This window comes from Molossus molossus, unplaced genomic scaffold, assembly GCF_014108415.1.
Source record: "Molossus molossus isolate mMolMol1 unplaced genomic scaffold, mMolMol1.p scaffold_m16_p_8, whole genome shotgun sequence".
NCBI classification, from domain to species: domain Eukaryota; kingdom Metazoa; phylum Chordata; class Mammalia; order Chiroptera; family Molossidae; genus Molossus; species Molossus molossus.
The window spans coordinates 101,504,719-101,529,028 of NW_023425402.1; the positions used below are offsets into that span (position 1 = coordinate 101,504,719).

Consider the following 24,310-nt stretch of genomic DNA (forward strand, 5'->3'; position numbering starts at 1 on the left):
CTAGAACCTATGAATGTCACTACAAACTTCCTTGCCTTTTCCTAGGCAGACGTTTTACAACCTAACATGAGACATCTGTCACAGAGAATGACAGTGCCATAAGTTTTAACTTGGTTATCCTCCGCCGCCTTGGATTTAAGAAACACATTTTGGTGATTCATAGATATAGCAGAAAGTCGATATTGACAAGCAAATGACCTCAGACTACATAGACCCATAAATTAAGGGAAATCAAATCTTTCATACAAGTAATCCATGCAAGAAATCATTTTGTGAAATTAGAGAAATTTGTTATAAATGGGCATGATGGGTGCAAGTCCCTAAAAAGAAAAAAATAAAGATGCTTATAGATTTTATTTTTTAACACACATAGAGTTCCTCCTCACCTTTCAAAAACATATTATGGAGATTCACAGTGTCTAGCATAAATTTTCTTCCAGTTCCTTGCTTTTTGAAACATGTTCAATACAAAAATGATTAATTAATTAGCTAATGAAAATTCATCATTTGTTTTCCATAATTAACCATATTGATGAAAGCAGCACCTCTCAAACCTTAATATGCACATAAATCACCTGGGGACTTATTAAAATGTTGATTCTGATTCAGTAGGTCTGCTGCAGAGACTCAGCGAAGACATTTACATATTGAGTGAGAACCAGCCATTGTGGTCTCCAAAAAGTAAATTTAAATGTAAGCAGGCTTTTGAAGTTCTTTCTTTATAATCTGCTTCCATCTTAATTATGGAAAATAGGTTGCAAAAGGCCTTAGGGAAAATGTGCGTCAGGAATGTTTGCAAGACCTGCTTGTGAGTATTTAGGTAACTTTTTCCTAAAATAAATTTTGTTAGGCACCATCCAATTCCTGGGGGAAACAGTCCTCATAACGTGTTGCTAAAAGAATGTCTTTTGTTCTCCCTACTAGCAGTATAAAATGCAGCCTGGCAATTCACTGTGAAAGCCAACCAAAAGTTCACTTTCTTCAACTCTTCAACTTGCTCAACCTTCCTCCAAGGTAAGAAAAGCCCATGGAAAGAAGATAAGTTTGTAATAGGATTTAGGTTTAGATACAACAGAATCCACTTACTTGTGTGATTTTACGCAATCTATCAACTCCCTGAGTCTCCATTTTCTTACCTATAAATGTAAGTTAATAAAAATGCATTTACTGCCTGGCCCGCGTGGCTCAGTGGTTGAGTGTCGACCCATGCACCAAGAAGTCACTGGTTCGATTCCTGGTCAGGGCACATGCCCAGGTTGTGGGCCCAATCCCCAGTGGAGAGAATGCAGGAGGCGGCCAATCGATGTTCTCTCTAATTAATGTCTCTATCTCTCTCTCCTTCTCCCTTCCTCTCATTTAAAACACAGTTGAGCATCTCCAATGCATCAGGCACTATCGTAGCCCTTGAGATGAATCCACGAAGGAAAAGATGCAGACTTCTCCCTCATATGTCTGTTGGGTGAAATAATGCATGTAAGTAGGCCTGACACCCCTGACATTCAGAAGGGGTAGTAATTGGCTTTAATTGTTACTTTCAGCTCTGAGTTTCCTGCCAGGTGACTCCCAGGGAGCTGGACTGCCATGTCCGTAACCCTTCCCAGCAGTTCCTACTGCAGGTGCTCACTGTAGTCCAGGCACAGTTCTAAGTGCTCCCCAGAGGGTTCTACCCTTGTTCCATCCTCACAAGGAGCCTATGAGGCACCGATTCTCCTGTTACAAGGGTGAGAACACACACTTCGAGAGGAAATGAAGGAATTTCCAGGCCACAGAACTGGTGGGTAGCGGGGCTGGAATGTGAACATAGTTTGTCTTCAGACCCTACTCCTCGCTGTAGCACCTCGGAGTAATGAAATTAAAATCATTTTAATCAAGTATGCCTGCGCCAAATAATGTCTTAGATGGGTTTCTTGCGCCCTCTGGTGGAAAACCAAAGAAGGGAAAGAAAAGGAACTTCTGATGCAATAGAAAGAGAAAGCCCCAAGTTGACTGACATTCTGGGCTCTTTAGAAGTTGGAAAACTCATGACAATGGCTGGAAAATCTTTCAGGAATAAGACATGAGAATACTGAGTAAGACTCGAGATAGTTAACATGACAGGGATTCCTCGCACACTGGCCACACACAGCCACGCTTCCAGAGGGACAAAGTTGTGGAGGAATCTTCAGGTAAAATCTCAAGGGACAGGCAGTGCCCTCGGTGTCCCCCGGATCTGTTTCTTGCTTTAACAGTGTTTGGATGGAACGGACCCAGGTACACCCCTTCTTCCAGCCTCCAACCACCCTTCAAACTCTTGCTCAGTCACCACCTTCAGAACCACCTCAGCCACCGTCAGCCTCTAAGACCAGCTAACTCAGTTTTCTTTATCTTAACTCCTATTGCCAAACAACCATGGTCTCCCAAATTCTTCCAAATTCTTTCACCCAGATGGAGGCCCCATCAACCCCCTAGCCAACCTGCATCGGTGGGCCTCCTACACCTACCTCTCTCTGGGCTTCTTTTGTGACCCCGACGATGTGGCTCATGAGGGCGTGGGCCACTTCTTCCCAGAGCTGGTGGAGAAGTAGCTGGAGACCACTGCGCATCTCTTAAAGATGCAAAGCCAGCGTGGTGGCCACATTCTCTTCCAGGCTGCGCTGAAGCCTTCCCATGAAGCTCAAGGAAAGCTCAGGATGCCATGGAAGCTGCCATGGCCTTGGAGAGACACGTGAACAAAGCCCTTTTAGATCTGCAGGCCCTGGTTCTTTCTGCCTGCACACACCCCCAGCTCTGTGGCTTCCTGGAGAGCCACTGCCTGGAGGAGCAGGTGAAACTCATCAAGAAGATGAGCGACACCTGACAACCTCCACAAGCTGGGCTGGGCAAGTGTCTCTTCAAAGGCACGCCCTCAAGCACACGTAGGAGCCTTTGGAACCCAGAAGCCTTTGAGGGGCCCCTCTGCATTCCCCTGGTGTCTGGCTTTTTTGCCTGAGCCTCTCCCCCAAACCACCAGCCATTCTTTTAACCACCCTGAAGCCCTCTCCCATGCATTGAACAAAATGAAAACAATAAAGCTTTTTAGAAAAAAAAAATCTCAAGGGGTAAATATCAGATTACAGTTTTATTAGAAATATATTAAATATATTAAAATATATTTAAATATATATAAAATATATTAAAACTTTTAATTTTAAAAGTTTTGCCAGCATGTCAAAAAACATGGTCATGAAGCTATTCTATTGCACACTATCTTCTCAGGAATTAATTGCTAACAGGAGATGTGATATTCCCTTCCTCGTAGTGCTAGAAGTGTTGGGACTCATGAATTCTTGGGAAATGCCCTAAGGGCAGCTTGTGCATCTCCATACTCCTTATCCCCCAGATGAATGCCAATGTAGAATAAGACCTTATTTCTTTGCTTATCAGACTATGCACTCAAGTAGTTTAAAACCAATTGCCTTTAAATGCAAACAGACTGCTACAACTTGATGATTGCACAGCATTTTATATGAAGTTAGCAACACTGACACTTTCCCTGGGGGGGGGGGGGGGCGGGGGATGCTGCCTTCTTGTTTCTCTTCTCTCTTCCCCTCAGTCCCAATCTGAGCAGCATCTGTTCCCTGGAGGCTAGGAGGCTCTCAAAAGACTCTGTTATTCCTGGTACTTATTCCCTGGAGGGGTGAGAATCTGACACCCTCAACTAGGCTCTTTAAAGATTCTCCTCTCTGCTCCTTCTTGGGAATCTCAGGGAGATGGTGATGACATTAAAGATTGCTTGTGCAATCCTCTGAGAGTCTGGAACTTGTGTAAATGTTAATTTATCTAGAGAATGCTAACATGATCGAATATGCCATGGACTAGATAATGGATCCTTCCTACAAAGCCACTGTATTCAAAACAGCCTGGCACTGGCAAAAGAACAGGCATATAGACCAGTGGAACAGAACAGAGAACCCAGAAATGAACCCAGGGCAATTATGCTCAATTAATAGTTGACAAAGGTGGCAAGAGCATACAATGGAGTAAAGACAGCCTCTTTAATAAATGGTGTTGGGAAAATTGGACAGCTGCATGCGAAAAAAAATGAAACTAGACCATCAACTTACACCCTACACAAGAATAAACTCAAAATGGATAAAAGATTTAAATGTGACTCATGAGTCCATAAAAATCCTAGAAGAAAGTGTAGGCAACAAAGTTTCAGACATCACACGCAGCAGAATTTTCACTGAGACATCACCTAAGGCAACAGAAACAAAAGAGAAAATGAACACATGGGACTAGTCAAACTCAAAAGCTTCTGCACAGCGAAAGATACAATCATCAAAATGGAAAGGCAACCCATGGTATGGGAGAGCATAATTGCCAATGATACATCAGATAAGGGGTTAATTTTCAATATATATAGAGTGCTCATACAACTCAACAAAAGGAAGACAAAGAACCCAATTAAAAAATGGGCAGAGGAACCGAATAGACACCTCTCCAAACAGGACATACAAATGGCCAAGAGACATATGAGGAAATGCTCAACACCACTAATCATCAGAGAGATGCAAATTAAAACAACAATGAGGTATCACCTCACACCTGTCAGAATGGCCGCCATCAACAAATCATCAAACAACAAGTGTTGGTGAGGGTGTGGAGAAAAGGGGACTCTAGTACACTGCTGGTGGGAATGCAGACTGGTGCAGCCACTATGGAAAACAATATGGTGTTACCTCAAAAAATTAAAAATTGAACTTCCATTTGACCCAGTGATCCTGCTTCTAGGAATATACCCTAAGAAGCCTGAAACACCAATCAGACAGAATATATGTACCCCCATGTTTGTAGCAGCACTATTTACAATCGCTAAGACCTGGAAATAGCCCAAATGTCCATCAGTAGACAAATGGATAAAAAAGCTGTGGTACATATACACAATGGAGTACTATGCAGCTGTAAGAAAGAAAGATCTCTTATCCTTTGAGACTACATGGAGGAACCTGGAAAGTATTATCCTAAGCGAAACAAGCCAAACAGAGAAAGACAAGTATCATATGATCCCACTTATTTGTGGAATATAATGAACATAACAGTCTGAGGAATGGGGTAGTCCCAGAGATGTGGAAGTGGGGTACAGACTGACAATCTCCAGAAGAGGGGGTGTTGGGGGAGAGATAAACCACAGAACTTATATGCATGTATGCATGAACAGTGGACATGGACAACAAAGCTGGGGACAGGGCAGGGAGGGAGGGGATGGGGGATTCAGTGGGGAAAAAAGGAGCAACATCTGTAACAAAAATTAATTAATTAATTAGTTTTAAAAAAGAAAGAAAATGGATCCTTCAGCAAAATATTCACTGATATTACTCTATCTACTCTTTTATCTTCCTACAATTTGTCCTCCACTCATTTAGGTTGCTTCTCATTCATTCTCTGGGATGATAAAATAAGTCCTTAAAAATACTGATGTAGCCCTGGCCAGTTTGGCTCAGCGGTTAGAGCGTCGACCTACAGTCCAGAGAGAGCCAGGTTCGGTTCCTGCTAAGGGCACGTACCTTGGTTGCAGTTTGTCCCTGGCCCTGGTTGGGTTGTGTGGGTGGCAGCCACTCTATGTGTCTCTTTCACGTTGATATTTCTCTCTCTCTCTTTCTCGTTCTCCCTCCTACTCTATCTGAACAAAAAGTGGAAAAATGTCCTCAAGTGAGGATTAAAAAAAAACAACACTGATATATTTTTTCATAAAATGACAAAATACTACTTAAAATCGTGTGGATATGAGTTTTTAAATAGCTACACTGTGTTTTGAAGTTTGATCAACAATGCACCTGTTTCTTTCATTTGTCACAATTTCTATATCAATTCTGGGTTTTCTCTTCTGCCACCCTATACTTAACTCTTTAAAAAATAATTTCAAAGGACTTTTCCCAGCTCTTGGTAGGAAATAGATATTGTTCTTTTGGTTTTTTTCTTTTCTTCTATCATGTAAAGAAATTAAGTGATGAGTCCAGCTGGTGTGATTCAGTAGGTAGAGTGTCGTCCTATGGACTTTGCAGGCTTGATCCCCAGTAGGGGGCAAGCAGGAGGCAGCTGATGGAAGTTTCTCACATGGATGTTTCTACCTCGCTCCTTTCCTCTCTAAAAAATCAGTTAAAATGTATTTTAGAAAAAAGAAAAGAAATCAAGTGATGAGAATTACTTTTCTTCAGTGAAGGAACTTGCAATGACATCAACCTTCCCCCTCTGAATTCACACGGTGACTTGCTAGTGTATCTCTCAGAGTGCTTGCCACTGTTTCGAGAACCATGGAGCCCCTCGACCAGCTCATCTCTGAATCAATCACAGGGCATAACAGAGTATTTTGCACATTTGAAAAGGAGGAGAGGTTGGAAACAAGAAAAGAGATAATTCTCATCTTCATTCAAGTGTATTTCCAATCTTTCCTTTGTGCTGCTGTTCTTGTTAGAAGTAATTTTTTCTTCCATTCTATTACCATAATTTGCTTACTGTGTATCTCTTTCATTTTGCTTTGTATTGTAGTTGATATAGTATTTCTTTATTCTTTCTCCTCTACCCCTAGACTTTCTCAACTGGACGACTTATCTAGCCACAGAATACAGAAAATTATTTGGGTGAATATTTTCTTCATTTTCTGAAGGACGATTCTCAACTGGTACCATTCTACATGCCTCGAAATGTTAATCTGTTACTTATAATAGACACCTAAGAGTAAAGCATATCAGTGATGGAAAATTTAACATCCAGATAGCAGTAAACATTAATATTTTGGCTATCATAAAAAATTTGCAAAGGCAACGGTTTATTTATTTATTTATTTATGCACGTTAGATTCTACATTAGCATTTTACCTATATTTTCAAATGTAATCATGTTAATAATACCAAGTAGGCATTACCTTCTCTTTATAAATATGAAAACTGAAGCTCACAGGCATTACAAACTTGCTCAATGTTAATATTTAGTAAGTGGAGAAGTCAGGATTCCAAACCAGAAATATCTGATGGTAAAGTTACTGCTCTTTCCATTTTGGCACACTACTATCCCAAAGGTGTTTTGGACAAATTCAAGTTTAGATTTATTCAGCGTATGACTGGGTAGCCTCTTCTGTTTATGGGGAACGTTACCTTTGGCATATTGGCAACAGAGAAAGAATCATATAAACAGGATGCAGTGGACATTGAACCATCAGTGCTCAAAACAAGGACATAGATGGTGCCCTTACTCTTTGCTTTCATCCGACCGATCAGCAACTTCTTTTCACTAACTTCGTTCATTCTACATTCTTTTCGAAGCCAAATGACCAAGTGCAGCTGGACTCTTTATTTTTGTCTGTTTCTAACATTTAAAGCAGCGGTTCTCAACCTGTGGGTCGCAACCCCTTTGGGGGTCGAAAGACCCTTTCACAGGGGTGGCCTAAGACCAGGAAAAACCACTTAGTGATGTGCAACGCAGACCTTTCTCAGATGCACTTCCAGAAGAGAATTGAACTTTCAAGACCTAAGGCATCTATTATATGTAACAGATTAACTTTTTCCAGGCATGTAGAATGGTACCAGTTGAGAATCATCTTTCAGAAAATGAAGAAAATATTCACCCAAATAATTTTCTGTATTCTGTGGCTAGATAAATCATCCAGTTGAGAAAGTCTAGGGGGTAGAGGAGAAAGAATAAATAAATACTATATCAACTACAATACAAAGCAAAATGAAATGCAAAGTAAACAAATTATGGCAATTCATAACAGTAGCAAAATTACAGTTATGAAGTAGCGACAAAAATAATTTCATGGCTGGGGGTCAGCACAACATGAGGAACTGTATTAAAGGGTCCCAGTGTTAGGAAGGTTGAGAACCACTTTAAATTTTAAAGGGATATTGGATAAAAAAATAAGCCCTAATAACCAAAGCAACAAACAAAAACATTAGCAAAATAGTATTTTACAAACCTCAAATTGTAGATTCACCCTGGACCTCAAAACATAGGAAGAAAGGGAGAGCTATTCCTGCGGAAAGCGAGGAAAGAAGGATTTTGAGAAAGGGTCGCCGGAGGTTCTACTGCTGATGAGGAAACAAAGCCCAAGTTCAGTTGCCCTCTGTTGACTTCCAAAGAGGAGGTCAGTCTAGATCCATCCAATGTCCTTTTATTCATTCATTCCACAAGTGTTTATTAGGCATTTTGTGGATGATGGCAATCACGGACCTGCCCTGTACTGGTAACGGCAGTTACTTGTCAGCTTGGGAGTGCGGATGGGGGCAGAAGTCAGATGAGGAGTGAGTCACTGCAAGACCTGAGTGGTGGGAGTTCTGAAAGAGAGCATCCTATTTCCTGTAGATCTCCTCTCGTCCTTCATTTCTAGAAAACACCCTCTCGTGTCCATATCTAAAACTCGACTGTTTTTGTAGAAAGTATAGTACATCTGCATAATAGGGTACTATATTATAATATGTGTGGGCCCAGAAAAGATTTCTCTCGGTACTTATCTGTTGTGTGCTCTTAGACCAATGCTGTTCAATAGAAACCTAATGCAGGCCACATTTGTAATTCAAACTTTTCTAGTTGCCACGCTAAAATACAAAAATAATCATGAGCAATTAAATATAAATTAACTTTCATAGATTTTTATTTAACCCACTGTATCTAATATATCGTTATTTCAACAAGTGGTCAATATCAAAATTAATGAGATTTTGGTTTTTTTCATACCAAGTCTTCAATACCTGGACTGTATTTTACATTTATAGCACCTCTCAGTTGGACGTGGGTGAACCACCTTTCAAATGTTCCGTAGCTGCACATTGCTACTGTGTGGGACAGTGCAGATCTAGACTTTGAATATAGACAATGGATGAAAAATGCTGAAGATAAGCAAGATGTGCTTGATACCTGCAACCAAAAAGCAAATTGTTTACATATAACTAATCTATCTTAACACTATGTTGTGGACTTAATCTCATATTCTGACCCCACAAATTGAACAGAAAGCAGCAATACTATTTGATCCATTTTGATATTAAACTTCACAGGAATGAACAAACTCAAAAGCACAGTGTGGTGAGAGCACCATCTTGTGGCGTTGTGTGGTTTACATTGTTGAAGCCCAATGTAGCAAAAGGAATGTCAGCGAGCAATCAGGGTAAGACTATGAGTTTAAGAAATTACTGTAGTCGAGGAACTATCGTTGTTTTCTCTTATATGCAGTCTCTTTGGCAAGTCCTCAAGCTGTGTGAAATGAGCATGACACACTCCAAGCCACAGGACACAGAAATGCATAACTAGGTACCAGACAAAACTCCAAGGTGGCCTTGGCGAAAGGCACACTAGGCTCAGTGATAAGATGTTAAGGCAGTATTTGCTATAGCGAAATGTGTGAGGCAGACACTGAGAACACCCATAAAAGATCAATGCATACGATCACATTGAGATTTTTGCAGAAACACTAAAGTACAATCCACACCAATTATAAGTGACAATCCCCACCATTCGTAAACCCTACTACATACAATGCTGAACTTTTTTTTTTTTTCCAGACAGACCGAGAGGAAGAGAGGGAAGAAGAGAGAGAAAGAGACATGGACGCGAGAGACACACATCGAGAGGCTGCCACCCACACGACCCCAACCGGAGACAGGGACAAACTGCAACGGAGGTACGTGCCCTTAGCAGGAACCAAACCTGGGACTTTCGGTCCACAGGCCGATGCTCTAACCGCTGAGCCAAACTGGCCAAGGCTGAACATTTTTTATTAAAATAAAGACCTCAATGAAGCAACATTTGCTATCAAAAGGTCGCTCCAACTGAACAGAAATACTCATTGGTCCCAGCACTATGTTATGGTGGCCAGGAAGGACCATGTGAGGATACACCCTGCTTACTGACTAGCTCCAAGGTCCTTACTGAATGTAGGTCACTATTCTTGCCACAATATGAACCATGTAAAGCATCTTCTGAGATAAACTTTGTTTAGGTTTAATCTATAAAACATAAAAGGTCTCCTTGGATGCCAGAATAAAAGAAAATTATTTTGGTAAGCTTTAAACTAGTACTGTGATTGTCTTAAAAAAAAAAAAAAAAAAAAGAGTACCCGGACAGTGTGGTTCAGTGGTTGAGCATTGACCCATGCACCAAGAGGTCGCCGGTTCAATTCCCAGTCAGGGCACATGCCCAGGTTGTAGGCCGAATCCCCAGTGAGGGGGCATGCAGGAGGCGGCCAATTGATGTTCTCTCTCATTGATGTTTCTTTTTTTTTTTTTTTATCCTCACCGGAGGACATTTTCTCATTTTTTTGTTCAGGTAGAGTGGGAGGGAGAGAGAGGAACAGAGAGAGAAACATCGACGTGAAGGGACACATCGAGTGGCTGCCACCAGCACGACCAACCAGGGCCGGGGACAAACTGCAACCGAGGTACGCGCCCTTAGTGGGAACCGAACCCGGGTCTCTCAGGACCGCAGGTCGAGGCTCTAACCGCTGAGCCAAACCGGCCAGGGCTGATGTTTCTTTTTTTTGGTACGTGCCCCTAGCGGGAACCGAACCCAGGACTCTCTAGTCCGCAGGTCGATGCTCCAACCACTGAGCCAAACTGGCCAGGGCTCATTGATGTTTCTCTCTCTCTCCCCCTCTCCCTTCTTCTCTATCTAAAATCAATACAGAAAAATAAACTAGTCATTTTTAAACCATGAGAATACTAACATCTATGTTTTTCATTCTCCCTCATACAGCTGACTTAAAATAGTCTGTTTTTGTGATCACACCAGTCCCAGATCTGTTTTGGCCGGGAATGTCAGTTCTTTCTTTTAGGGAATAATCTGTAGCTGCAGGGTAATCATCCTGTACCTATGTCAGTATTGATTACAGGCCAAGTTATTACATGTCTGAGTCCTGGGAAGACCTGATCATCTTATTATTTAGTGCAGCTAATCAATGGGTGTGAGGAAAAACCTCTGCTCATCTCTCTTGCCCAGTGCTCCAAGAAGGGTGTGCATACTTTGTAGGTTATTACTGTATAACAAATCATCCTCAAACTCAGAGGTTTAAAACTAGAAACATTTGTTACCTCACAGTTTGGGGAGAGGTCAGGAATTTGGGAGCAGTTTAGCTGGGTAACTCGGGCTGTACTTGGGATGTCAGCAGAGACTGAAGTTGTCTGAAACTTTACTGGAGGACCTACCTACAAGACTCACAGACTTAGGGGTTAGCAGAAAGGCTCGATTCTTCTACATTCTTCCCACTGTGGGCCTCTCTGTAGGGCTGCTCACAACAGACCTTCCTCTAGTGACTAGTCTGAGGGGAGGTAGAAATCAGAATGTCTTTTATAACCTAGACTCAGAAATGACATGCCATCATTTTTGCTGTACTCTGTAACTCACATAGACCAGACTTGATGCAGCGTAGGAGGGGTTTACACAAAGATGTAAAACCAAGAGGTGGGGGTCACTGGGAGACATTCTAGAGGCTGGCTACCAGTCTGTCTTCTCTCCCAATAATTCACATGGAAATTACACTTACCCTCTCCTTAAACTAGTGAAAGTCTTATTCCATTATAGCTTGGTGTTGTCAAGTTAAATATTCATTTACCATTTAATTCAAACATTCCAATACTAGTTATGTACCCCAAATAAAAACATACCACTTACAGACTTGTATATGTTTATAGCCCCTTTATTTCTAATAGCAAAACACTGGGGGGGGGGGGGGAATGTCCATCAACCAGTGAAGATATGAACAAACTGGTTTATCCAACAGTATACTACTTAAGAAACGGAATGAACTGGCCCACACAAAATGGATCAATCTCAAAATAATGTCCAGTGCAAGCAAAGAATATAACTTTATGATCCCATTTATACACTTTTGTAGAAAAAGCAAACTAATCTCCAGTGACAGATCAGTGATTGCCTGGGGAGCTAATTTCAAATAGGCAGAAAAAACTTGAGGGATCATGTTATGTTCATTACCTTAATTGTGGTGATAGCTTCATGAGTGTATGTTAAAATGTCACATTCTACATTTTGTTATTTTGTCAATTTTACCTCAATAAAGCTGCTTAAAGTAAGTTAATTTTATTGAAGTTTTCCTCCAGTAGACAAGACACACCCACAAAATCATTTGAAATAAATCTTCTTCCTTGCGCTTACGACGAAGGTCAGAACTCTAAAGCTTAAGGACCTTATAATCGAGGATCTGAGGTGCACACCTTGTCTTTGCCTTTTATCTGAATTCAAACTCTTATCATTGCACCATATTTATAACTGGAACAAGAATGTATTTCAACTTTACACTTAAGATATTTTGAACAAATAAAATAAAATAAAAAAATAAAAAGCCCTGGCCAATTTGGCTCAGTGGTTAGTGTCAGCCTGTGGTCTGGAGACCTGGGTTCAGTTCCTGCTAAGGGCACGTACCTCAGTTGCAGTTTGTCCACTTGATGTGTCTCTTTCACGTCGATGTTTCTCTCTCTCTCCCACTCTATCTGAACAAAAAAATGGAAAATGTCCTTGGGTGAGGATTAAAAAAAAAAAATTTTGATGTTTATTATCCTAAATGGTCTGATTCAAAGATAACATTTTATTCTACATCCTTTTAATCTTTCTAGAATGATTTATATATATATTTATATATATTTATTTATATATATATATTTATATATATATATATTTGCTGGCTATTTAACCCACGTATTTCAACTGGCATAGCGATAAATAAATACATAAACATTTCTCAGTGTTTTATGGACTTTCTGTACTGAATCACCTTGAGATGCTTATTTCAAGACCCACTCCACAGCTACTAAGATACTGAGTAAGGAGAAAACTGGTATCAGTACGTAGAGCCCGGGAATCCGATAAGCCCCCATGTAAGTAGACACATACAAGTGCAGTCTCGAACAGCTTCCTAATTCAGCTGTTTCAAGGATTAAGATGTTTATAAAAATAAAAGCTCGTATTATTTATTAAATTTGTGATTTTATTCATTACAGGAACAAAATTTATTTTTACATGTATATACAAGTCATTTATCTTTACATAAAAATAGAAATATTTATATATTTACAAAAACATTAAAACATACAGACTTTACAAATAAGAAAAAACAGACAGGATTTGACAAAGGACACTTAGAAATATACACACTAAAAAAGAGGTCAAGGAACGGTGAAAAAACATTTAAATTAAGACTCCAGAAGTTGCTAGTTCAACAGATTATAATTTGGTAAGGCAAATAAGATGTCTCGAATGCTAACAGATGGTAAACAAAATGTAGAATTAAGATTGTCTAGGTAAAATTACATGACCTTCCTTTACTATAAAACTGAATCAAGTTTATTTTACCTCTGAAACAAATATCAGATGACTAGCTTTCTTTTTTCTTAAAATATTTAAATTTTCTGATTTATACTGAGAACCTTGAACTTTTTCACATTAAATTATAAAATATTTTAAGAGGTTGTGCATCCTCTATTTAGTGGGGGAAAAAATCCCATGCAGTACACTGATTTCAACATAAAATTGAAAATCACAGTACATTTATCCTTATTAATATTTTAAATTAAAACCTACTGTTTTCTGACTAACCTTCACAATAAGTTATAATAGATATTAATATGAGGTCATAATCGTCGTAAATTATTCTTGCTTTTCTTAGTACCAGGCAGAGGACCCATTTTATAACTGGCCCTTGGAGGCTTGCCATTCAAACAGTCTTGGGTGGTATGATAATTACACAGACATCGTGTACAATAATCAAACCCACAGCCGTCTCGTTTGCAGACTGCCCGTTGTAAATAGCAATCGTATTTTGCAGGTGAATTACAGCGAATACAGGCTTTGAGGCTTTCATTATTTTTCAAAGTCTTGGCAACCTAGTAAGAAAATCCACAAACAAATTATTAGTAAAGACTGAATGTAACATAGGAAAAACAAGAATGGCACTCTGTACCCTCCCTAATACATGTCACACATAAGAGAACTCCTGCCCTGTGTTCAATGCGTGAAAGATAATACATCCTATCAGCTGGTTCAGTAACAATTTCCTAGGCTACTTTTAAATATGTTCTTGTCCTTCATGAATGCTACTCACACATCAATGACTAACTTAAATAGTCACCTCTTTTGGGAAGACTTCTTTCCTAGTATCACTCAGGAGTTGGCTGCTCTTCTACCTCTGGTTGTTTCTTAAAGAACCTACCATATTATATAATATGTTTTCTTTAATGTAGCTCTTTCATTCTAGATTATAAGGCTATGAAGGTTACTACCATGTTTTCTTATCTGTGCAATACCTGATAACAGATGTTCAAAAAATGCTTTTTGAATAAACTAGAAAACTAAATTTTACTACATAAAATTTAAATTCATTGAACAACAAATGAGGTAGTCAACATTCTATTTCAAAACATGCCCTTTTAACTATGGTTTTTGTTTAATTTTTTTTCCTTATTGATTTTAGAGAGAGAGGAAGGGAGAGGGAGAGAGAGAGAAACATTGATGAGAGAGAACATCGACTGGCCTCCTCCTGCATGCACCCCCACCAGGGATTTGGCCCACAACCTGGGCATGTGCTCTGACCGGAAATCAAGCTAGCAACCTCTTGGTGCATGGGTCAACGCTCAACCACTGAACCACACCAGCCAGGCAACCATGATTTTTAAATTAAGTGTACAAAATTATCCCCATGAGTACTTTCATAATACACATTACCTAACGACATGAAGGTTTAATAGGAGGCCCTAAATTTCTGAAAGTTGGCCTTTTTCTGCTTAGCTCTCTTCCTGAGATATCAAAGGCAGCAAGTGCAGAATGTAATATTGAACAGTTTTATAAGAAATTTTAAAATCAAGGTTTTCATTTTCTTAGTATTTCCAAATTAGATTTCAACATCACTAAACTGTCATAAACAACGCCAAATGGTATCTATTATTTGCAGAATAGAAAGACATCTCTATACTTTCCCAACCTACTAGCTGAGTTATAAATGGTTTCCTAATTTCTAACGATTTCAGAGTAGAAAAAAGGGGACAGAAGATGAGGTCTCCATTAAGAGTTCTAATTATTCTATGATTAAACTTAAAGTTCTCCCTTTCTTACTCTAAATCCTTTTAATAGTAAATGCCCCGTGTTTCTAATTTATCAAGAAACAAAAAATTACCTCAGAGAATTCATTGTGCCGACTGTAAGTAGAACCTTTCTGATCAGCTGCATCGGACAACTTGCCTTGAGCATCGTTCCTGGGGGCAGGCTTGGCTGCTGACTTTTGAACAGAAACCAGTGCAGTTCTGAACATAACATATTCTCTGGTTGAAGCATGTGATGAAAACTTAATCTTCTTTTCCTATATAAAAAAAAAAGTTTTAATAGGACTTCAATTCACCTACACATGCTTAAACACAGCCATATAAAAGCTTTCACATAAACAGTTAAAAAATTGTAAGCACTTGACATAAGTCTATACAGCATTTAATACATGGTTTATAAGTACGGCCAGAACAGTTATTCTTACTACCAGTAGATGGCAATAGTCATGTTGAAGTGTCACCAGTGTCATGAACAGATTCAATACTACCTTGTAGATTAGAAAAATTTCCATAGCACCAGCTTATCAATAAAGAAATTACACTTGGAGAATTAAAGCAATACCAATCTAGAGTAACACAGCTAGTAAGTAGCAAATTTGGACCTATGTCTGCCAACTCTTAGGTCTGAAATTTTAATTATATATTGATCTTGAAGTATTTTTTTAATTTATTTTTATTGTCAAGTATAAATGTCAATCTTGAAGTATTTTTGAAAGTAAATTAATTCCCTTCTATTAAGAATCTTCAGTATGTAAATAATTTAGTTTTGTTTATCTGGTAACTGAAAAACATACACAAAATAGCAACCTAGAATTCGCTGTGTGAGCGACACACACTGAGAACTGAGTAATCCACCCCCCCCCCTTTCTTTTACCTCTGAACTTTGCATTTTTCAGAATAAATAATTGAGGTGAGATTCCTTTCCCTTTACTTTTAAATTGTATAATGCTACTAAAGTTTGAAGTGCTTTCTGAATATAAAGAATTTCCAGATTACCTGTTATCTTTCCTATTTTTTTCCTCCTGTTTCAAATAGTAAAGAGCACTAGCTGCTATATTTTAAAATGAAAACATCAGCCTTAGCCGGTTTGGCTCAGCGATTAGAGTGTTGGCCCGCAGACCAATGAGTCGCGGGTTCGATTCCAGTCAAGGGCATGTACCTTGGCTGCGGCTCATCCCAGACCCTGGTGTGAGGGAGGCAGCCAGTCAATGTGTTTCTCTCTCTTGCCCCTTCCCCCTCCCTCCTTCCCACTCTACCTGAAGATAAACAAAAATATCCTGTGCTGAGGATTAATAATTAATAAATAAATAAAATGAAAATATCAACTGCAAAGACTTACAGTAACTCTCTGCATTGCTTTATTATACAACTGCAATGCCCCCTTATCATCTTCTAGAATCTTCCTCCAAGTTGTGCTCACTTTAGACACACTGGAAAAGTAAATGATTATGAAAAACACAATTAAAGCATCAGAAAGAGCTAAGATGAACACATTACAGAAATATTAACAGTGCAAAAAAGAAATTTCTATTAGCATCGCTTCTCCAATTTGACTTTACATTAGAATTGCCCAAGGCACTTACTATTTAGGGATACCTCATGCCTAGCATTTGGGTTTAACTGATTTAAAATAGGGGCCAGAGTTCTATATTTTTTAAAAAGCTCCCCATTGCCTGGCCAGTGTGACTCAGTGGACTGAGCATCATCATCCCATGGGCTCAGAGGTCCTGGTTCAATTTAAGATCAGAGCACATGTCCGAGTTGCCAGGCTCAATCCCCAGTAGGGGGCGTGCAGGAGGCAGCCGATGTATGTTTCTCACATCGATGTTTCGATCTCTCTCTTAAAAAAAAAAAGTAAAAACTATTATAAATAAATAAATAAGCTCCCTAACAAGTAATTCTAAATGAATCCAGGCTTAAGAACTACTGACTTGTACTTCATTTTTTCCCCCACAATTATCTGCAAATATAAAGTGACCTCTGTTGCACATATGGCCCTATGTTAGCTATTTGGTAAAAGTTGTAGACAGATTTCAAAGTACTCTAGGACACGCTGCTAATAGAAATCAACTTGTAATGTTGATCATCTCTAAATAAGCTAGCCAACAGTAAAAATCAATACTTACCTGTTTTGCTTTAGCTTTAAGTTTTATAAAGACCATTGTAAAGTAACACTTGCAAAGAGTACTTCTGAAACATTTTTCAGAGTCAAAAATGACCCCAGTTGAGCTGAATTCAATCTAACCCAACAGGTCTGTATAGCCATCTTAATTCTCCTAGTCACCTCATCCTTACCAATTTTCTTTGGTGGAATGAGGAAGAAAAGGCAGTTAGTGTAAGGTTTCTAAGAAACAGTCATAAATTATTTTATTTTCAAGTATGACAAAAGTCATCATGCCTATCAGACCTGTACACTAGGACTAGGCTGTTTTTTAAACTTCAGCCAGAAAGATGTAGCTTACATAACAGAAATTTCAGAACCCAAAGATTCCAATCTAACAAAAATAGTTTTCTAATAGCATAAATATATACATTAGTGTATTATACTCATACACTCAAAGCAACAGTACTTACTTGATTAAGTCCATATCACTGAGTTGTGTTAAAATATTTGCTAAGAGATGTCTGAGTCCCCTTCGAAAGAGTTCACCGAGAATATCTACAAAGTCTAAGCCCATTTTCCTGCCAATTACATTTTGTAGTCTCCAATCTACATTACACTCCTTCAGCTTCTCCCAATCTATTTTAGGATTTCGTTTGGCATTCTTTTTTAATGTTGAACAAACCACTTTTGCGAAATGAAGAGCCGGCATCAAGTTTTTGTTGGGATATTGGCCTGGGCTTTGAGTCTGTAGCAAGCAAGACTGTGGACTGCCACTGAAAGTTTCTTCCAGGGGAAGGCTGACCTCTTCGTGTTCATCGAGGCCACTTTTTTTGGAAAATGAAGAATATCCACTGTCTTCATAAGGTCCACTGATTTCTAGTTCTTCTATTTCATTTGAACTATTAAGTGTTGGTTGCACATGTTGATTTTCCTTGTTATGCAAGGGCTTGCTCTCAGTTTCGAGTTCTACAATCCTGGGGCTCACAATCGGTGACCCAATATCTGATAACCTTTCATAGTCTTTAATGCAGTCTTTATACGAACCTTCCAAACTTGCAGAAGTGTAGCAACCCAGCCTTCCACTGTCATCGGGTTTTACCAGTTTAAGTCCAGAATGAACTTGGTTAAAATCACACTTCATTTTGACAGAAAGAATGGGGCTTTCTTTGCAACCTATAAAAAGAACATACCATATTTACTTCTTAATAGCAAAATTTCAACATATCCTTCATTCTTAAATTTGGACATAAGATGTAATTACTTTGCATCTGTTAGCAATGTGTATTGACTAAGTAGCTGTGAAGTTATCCAAGTTTAATTACCGAGATATGACAATATGAGGAAAATTACTATATATCTCATTCTTGTTGTTAGAGAGAGAGGAACATCAATGTGAAAGTGACATAATAATGATCGGATGCCTCCTGCACTCCCCCAACCAAGGATCAAGCCCGCAACCTGGGCATGTGGCCCTGACTGGGAATGGAACCAGCGACCCTTCTGTGTGTGGGACGATGCCCAACCAACTGAGCCACATAGATCCGGGCTATATCTCTTATTCTTAAAAGGGTACTGCAAAATAGCCCTGGCCGGTTTGGCTCAGTGGTTAGAGAGTTGGCCCGTGGACCAGTGAGTCCCAGGTTCATTTCCCGCTAAGGGCATGTACCTAGGATGAAGTTTGTCCCGGGCCCTGGTGGGGGTCGTGTGGGTGGCAACCAATCGATGTGACTCTCTCACATCAATGTTTCTCTCTCTCTCACTCCTGCTCTATCTGAAGATAAATGCAAAAAAAATAAATAAATGAAAGGGTACTGCAAAATAGACTGCTGTTAGATCTGCATAAATACGTTTGACTTTTATAGTCTATATTGATTAAAAAATAGTGAAAGAGGAACTATTTAATAAATCTGTGTTTATGGAATAAAGAAATGTGAGGCATCAAGAGTGGTCTCAGGTCAGAGATAATATAGTAATCAAACTCTTCTAGAATCAGTGTTTATACCCTAGACTTGAAATGACATTGTAGTCACCTTTGACTTAAGCACAACTCAAAATAGTCAAATACTTGTTTAGAGGTTGTATCATCATCCCAAGGCCTTAGAAATCAGTTAAAATATCTTGAAAGCAGACTTTCTCATTCTCTACACTGTTGACACTTGAACAAGATAATTCACCATTGTTGGAAAGTGTCCAGGGCATTGTAGGATATTTAGCAGCCTTTACCCATCTGATGCCATTAGCAGCCACTGCTCCTTAGGCAGGACAATAAAAAATGTCACCAGTCACTGCCAAATATTGGGAGTGGGGGGAAGGCAGCGGCAGCAAAATCCTCCCCATTACTCAGTTGAGAAACACTGCTTGAAAAGATTAGAATTGTTGTCAGGTAGTAGAGGTTGGGGAGGGCATTCACAGAAAGATAGTGTGAACAAGGGTACTATACTGGGAAGGAATATAGTAATGGGTTCAGAAAAATTGCTCAGCTTTATTGAAGGCAGAATATACAAAAGATATATACTTCAAGTGCACTCCCCCATCTACTATCCCCACTGCAAGCCAATCATAGGTACTAATAACTTATCCTATAGGTAAATGTATACAACAGCCAGTATGTTTAATCTACATTAAACATTGGTAATCCATAATAATTTTACCATTCTTTATTTAGAGCAAAACCTTTAGGACAAAGTACCAAAGGACATGTTGATAGAGAGCAAACTTGTAGGTAGAGACTATCATTCAATCCCCAATGGTTAACACAGTGAAAGACATACTGTGTGCTCTAGGATCCCACTAAACCTTATACTAAACCCTAAAATTTAGGTTTAAGCTACAAGATTGGGACATGGAAAGTAAATAAAGAGCATACTAAGCCTAACCACCAAATTAACCTTAACTTGAACGAATTACTGAGTATCTCTCTTCCACCCCAAAAAAGTAAAATATTCTAAGAGAGATATTTTTGTCTCAAGTAAATTTAGTATGATTTATATAGGACCACATTTAATCTCTAGAAGCCACCTTCAAAGAAACAGTTTTTACTTTTTTAGCTGCCTATAGTGAAGAAGTCTAAAATTATACTTCAGAAACTCTTAATTCTTTTCAAAGGCATTCTTCTGCTTGTTGTTAGAACATAGTTAACAGGGAACTTATCCTTTTCATACAATTTCATTTGAATAGGAACAGTTCTTTAAATCTAGAACAAATACCTTATAACTGTTTAGAAGTCTACAATTCCCAATTTATTTCCAAACACTTGGTTCTCACAACATTTTGAGGTAGAAGAGCTATTATTATTATTAACTTCTTTTTATAAGTGAGGACACTTGAATATCAGCTAAGGAGCTTGCCCAAGATTTTATTAAGTAGCCATGGCCGGTTTGGCTCAGCAGTTGGAGCATCGGCCTGTGGACCAGAGAGTCCCGGGTTCGGTTCCTGCTAGAGGCACATACCAAAAAAAAAAAAAGATTTTATAAGTAGTTAAGAAGGACAGATTACTCTTCTTGAATGTAAATTCAGAGTGTCTTTGCAATGACATAAAGGTACAGACTCATGGACCTTGGGTTATAATCTAATACTACATTATTCATGTTGCTCAAATTGTTCCAGCTTTGCCACTGTAAATTTATGTCCGTTTGACATACTTTCTACTGTTTTGTTCCCTTACTTTCTGGCCCAAGATTTCCAGGCTCGTCTTTTATTTTCCCTGTTTAAGCTCTAGAATCAGCTATTTCTCCAAGAAACTCTGGTTCATTTTATTGGTTCCAAAATCTGGATGCTGGTTGTAAATTTGGTTTTAAAATGTGAAATTATGTAATATACTTTAATAATACTGCAAAATAAAGAGAGTAAGTACCACACTTATATGAAAGAAAGCTGAAAGCAGACTGTAAAAAGCTAATTTCTGATCTTTCAATTAGTTCAGTGCTTTCAAATGACCAAGCCAAATTTCCCTAAACAATATGGAAAAATATATGTATTTATATAATTGATCTGAGTATTCAGAAAGGGGAAAAAATATTATATGGTTTCATGACCCCTTGAATCAGACAGATGAGGGTTCAAAGTCTAATTCTGTCACTTCATTCATCCAATGCCTACTTAGTGACATGGTGTGGAGAGAGGAAAAAATTAATTAGGAACCTTTTGGAGGTAACATTCTGAGATGTAAAAGCCTTGTGAAAATCTGGGGGAGTTCCAGACAGGTAAATAATGGAAGCAAGGACAAGTGTTGAGTATTCAAGGAAAGGGAAGTTCTGTAGAGCCACAACTTAGTAAGCTAGGTGACTGAAAATTAAGGTTGGAGAGGCCGAACGATCTAGCGGATCTTTAGGGTAGGATGGGTTTTATTCATAATGAAATAAAGAGCCTTTAAAGGGCTCTAGAGAGATATTTGGTTTACATTAAAAAAAAAAAATCATGGCAGTTGCCATGTTGGTTGCTCAACTGGTTGGAGTGTTGTCCTATACACCAAAAGGTTGTGGGTTCAATCCCCAGTTGGCACCAATCGATGTTTCTCTCGTGTTCCCTAAAATCAGTAAGCATATCCTTAGATGAAGATGAAAACAGAGTAATATATCATGGCAGCTGTGGAGAATGGATTGTAGAAAGGTACAAGTGAAAGCAGGGAGACTAGTTAGAAATGTGTACCATAAAATTTCAGAGTTGGGTACTTGAGACTTGACGACCACAGAGGTCATGAAGACAACTGAACAGAAGTGAGATCTCTTTAGGAGGGTAATGTCAAAAATCAACAGAGCCTGCTAATGTACTGGATGTTGATGATGAAGGAAAGTAGAGTAAAAAATACCCTGGGGTTTAGGTTTTGAGCATCTAAGGTATAAAGCATCATTTGTCGAGTTGGGGAAAACTGAGGAAGTTAACTCTTTCCTCATTTATGAAATGGGGTAAGAAAATAAGACTAGACTAAATGTATGTGAATATCTCTCACTTTTGGTCTAATCAACAGAATCTACAGTATACTTATCACATTATTCGTAAGCTAAATCCCTTCATATTCCTCATACTGTGTAACAAGAACATTTTATAAGTAGCAAAATACACTTCAGACAGATGTATGCATTTCAGAATATTATATACTTTTCTTAGGAATGGTATCAAATTTCAAATGAAAATCTTTGCTCAGCCTTTTAATTAGCTTTTGTGACCTAGAACATTCAATTAGTCTTTCATTTTCTCTAAAATGGAGATACTACTATCTACCCTCATGGAGTTGATACAATTCAACATACTGCATTTTTAAAACCTCTCACAGGCCAATAATGAAAAAGATGGCATTATTAGTTAACTGTGCAAAGGATAACCTATTTAACTTTTCAATATAGATCTGACACTCCTTATTAGTTAAATAGACTACAGTGCTTAAGAATCTTTACAGCTATTCCAAAGTTAATTCAGTTCTACAATCTCCAATACCTTTAGGGTAACCACCATGTGTCCAACACTTGGTGTGGCTATTCCTTTAAAAATTTAAGAGAGCCCCAAGTCTTGCCCCCCAAAACTGCATATCAGCCATAATCCCTAAAATTTAAATATACTGGAATGCAATACACTTTTAAATTTCATTTCCTCAAATTGACCAACAGGAAAAAATTTCAAGAACATTGCAAATATTCTCTTTAGGGTCAAGACGGTGGAGACACCTGGAATTAAACAATAAAAGAACTTCTTAAAGCCATCAAGCTTCAGAATTTCACTGGAATAAGTATGATCTGTAAAAATTAAGTTTTTTTTACCCCCTCCTCTGCCATATTTCTTTTTTAAAGCAATGGGCATCTTCCAGAGATTACCAAATATTACAATAACAAATTGTTAATTTTAAAATGTTCTTGGTAATTTCTGAGTTAAAATACGTGCATTTAATCTCATTTAGAGACAGTAACAAAGAGGATAAAAATAAGCGTTAATCTGAGTGCTTTTCTTCCATCCACGTTTGGAGTAAAAAACTATCTAGTGCGTCAAGAGCACCGGTTAAAAAGAAACAACCAACACATACACAATTCTTCAGTTCTCACAAAATCACCTCAAAATGGTTAAATCCACGGTTTTGTACTAAAAAATGGTGTTTTTCGTTTCCTTCTCTCCCTTTGACTCCATGCCTTGAGACTGAATTACTGGGTAAAAGGGGGGAAAAGAGAAATTGAACGTTTTTGTTTGGACGTCCCGACAGTTTGGCTCGATGAGGGGGGGTCCCTGTATTTGGCGGGAGTGGGTGGGGAGACCCTGGGGCTGCTGGGGGGTCGCGGGGTGGCCCCTGCGTGCGCGGGCCGTGGAGGAGGCGGGAGATAACAGCGAGCAGATCTCCCGCGCCCGCCAGCAAGGCTGAGGTGGCGAAAAGCCCGGGGAGATTGACTTGGGATCTAAGGGTGCGGGTCCGACGTGGAAAGAGGGGCGCAGAGAGTAGGGGGTCAGGCACCTGGCAAGGCCCGGTGGGCGGCCCAGCAGGCCCGAGCCCCAGCTGGGGTGGGGGAGGGGAGGGGCATTTGGCGCCCATTCCAGCCGGGTGGGGTGGCAGATCTCCCAAGGGCCGAGGGCGCCCTAGGAGGCCTGCACCCGCACCCCCTTGGAGCTGGTGTCCAGGTTCGGCGTGGCAGGCAGGACCCGGGCCCGCCGACCCGCCTCAGCCCCGCTGGCTTCCCTCCCCGGAACCGCAGCATTCTTAATCCCGGTCCCAGGAGCCCTCGCCGGCGCCCGCCCGGGGCCCAGCGTGGGGCCGCAGCTTGGACTCCGGTCGCAGGCCCCTCACCCCTCAGCATGCACCTCTCCTGGAACCCGCACCCCCGTGCCCTCTCCTCTCACTCACTGTCCAAGGGACCAGGGTGCCTGGGAGCTGTCACGGCGCTGCAGCTGCAGGAGCTGGAGCGGGAGGACGAACGTGGGGAGCAGTTGCAGGCGCGCCGGCTCATGCCAGTGGAATGCGGGTCCTCAGGTAAGCCACCAGCGAGCCACCAGAGGAACTGCCCGCGGGCCTCTCGGAGCTCTGTCTCCTAAAAGGCGCCAGCTGGTACTTTTAAAATCTTTGAATTTGGTGCCCAAATCCGCACGGCCCAATGGGGCGCGCCGCTCGCACGCGCGTCCCAATAGGAAGGCAGTGGGCGGGGAAGTCCTCACCCAAGTCCAATGGAAGGCTGTG

General features: G+C 39.8%; 1 protein-coding gene across 2 annotated transcripts; it reads right to left on the minus strand.

Annotated features, from left to right (window-relative positions):
• Window positions 1–8,771: 8,771 nt before the first annotated feature.
• FBXO5 (F-box protein 5) lies at window positions 8,772–24,083 on the minus strand. 2 transcript variants are annotated; one of them, XM_036248470.1, is made up of 6 exons: window positions 23,981–24,083; window positions 17,631–18,333; window positions 16,396–16,486; window positions 15,131–15,313; window positions 13,558–13,844; window positions 12,406–12,455 (listed from the first exon to the last, which is right to left on the minus strand). In XM_036248470.1, the coding sequence occupies exons 1-5, from the start codon at window positions 24,081–24,083 to the stop codon at window positions 13,593–13,595; spliced, it is 1,332 nt and encodes a 443-aa protein (XP_036104363.1). In that variant the 3' UTR covers window positions 12,406–12,455; window positions 13,558–13,592. The 2 variants fall into 2 exon arrangements, with proteins under 2 accessions (XP_036104364.1, XP_036104363.1); XM_036248471.1 differs by lacking the exons at window positions 13,558–13,844; window positions 23,981–24,083 and adding an exon at window positions 8,772–8,871 and having other exon boundaries at window positions 12,388–12,455.
• Between the last annotated feature and the right edge of the window lie 227 nt (window positions 24,084–24,310).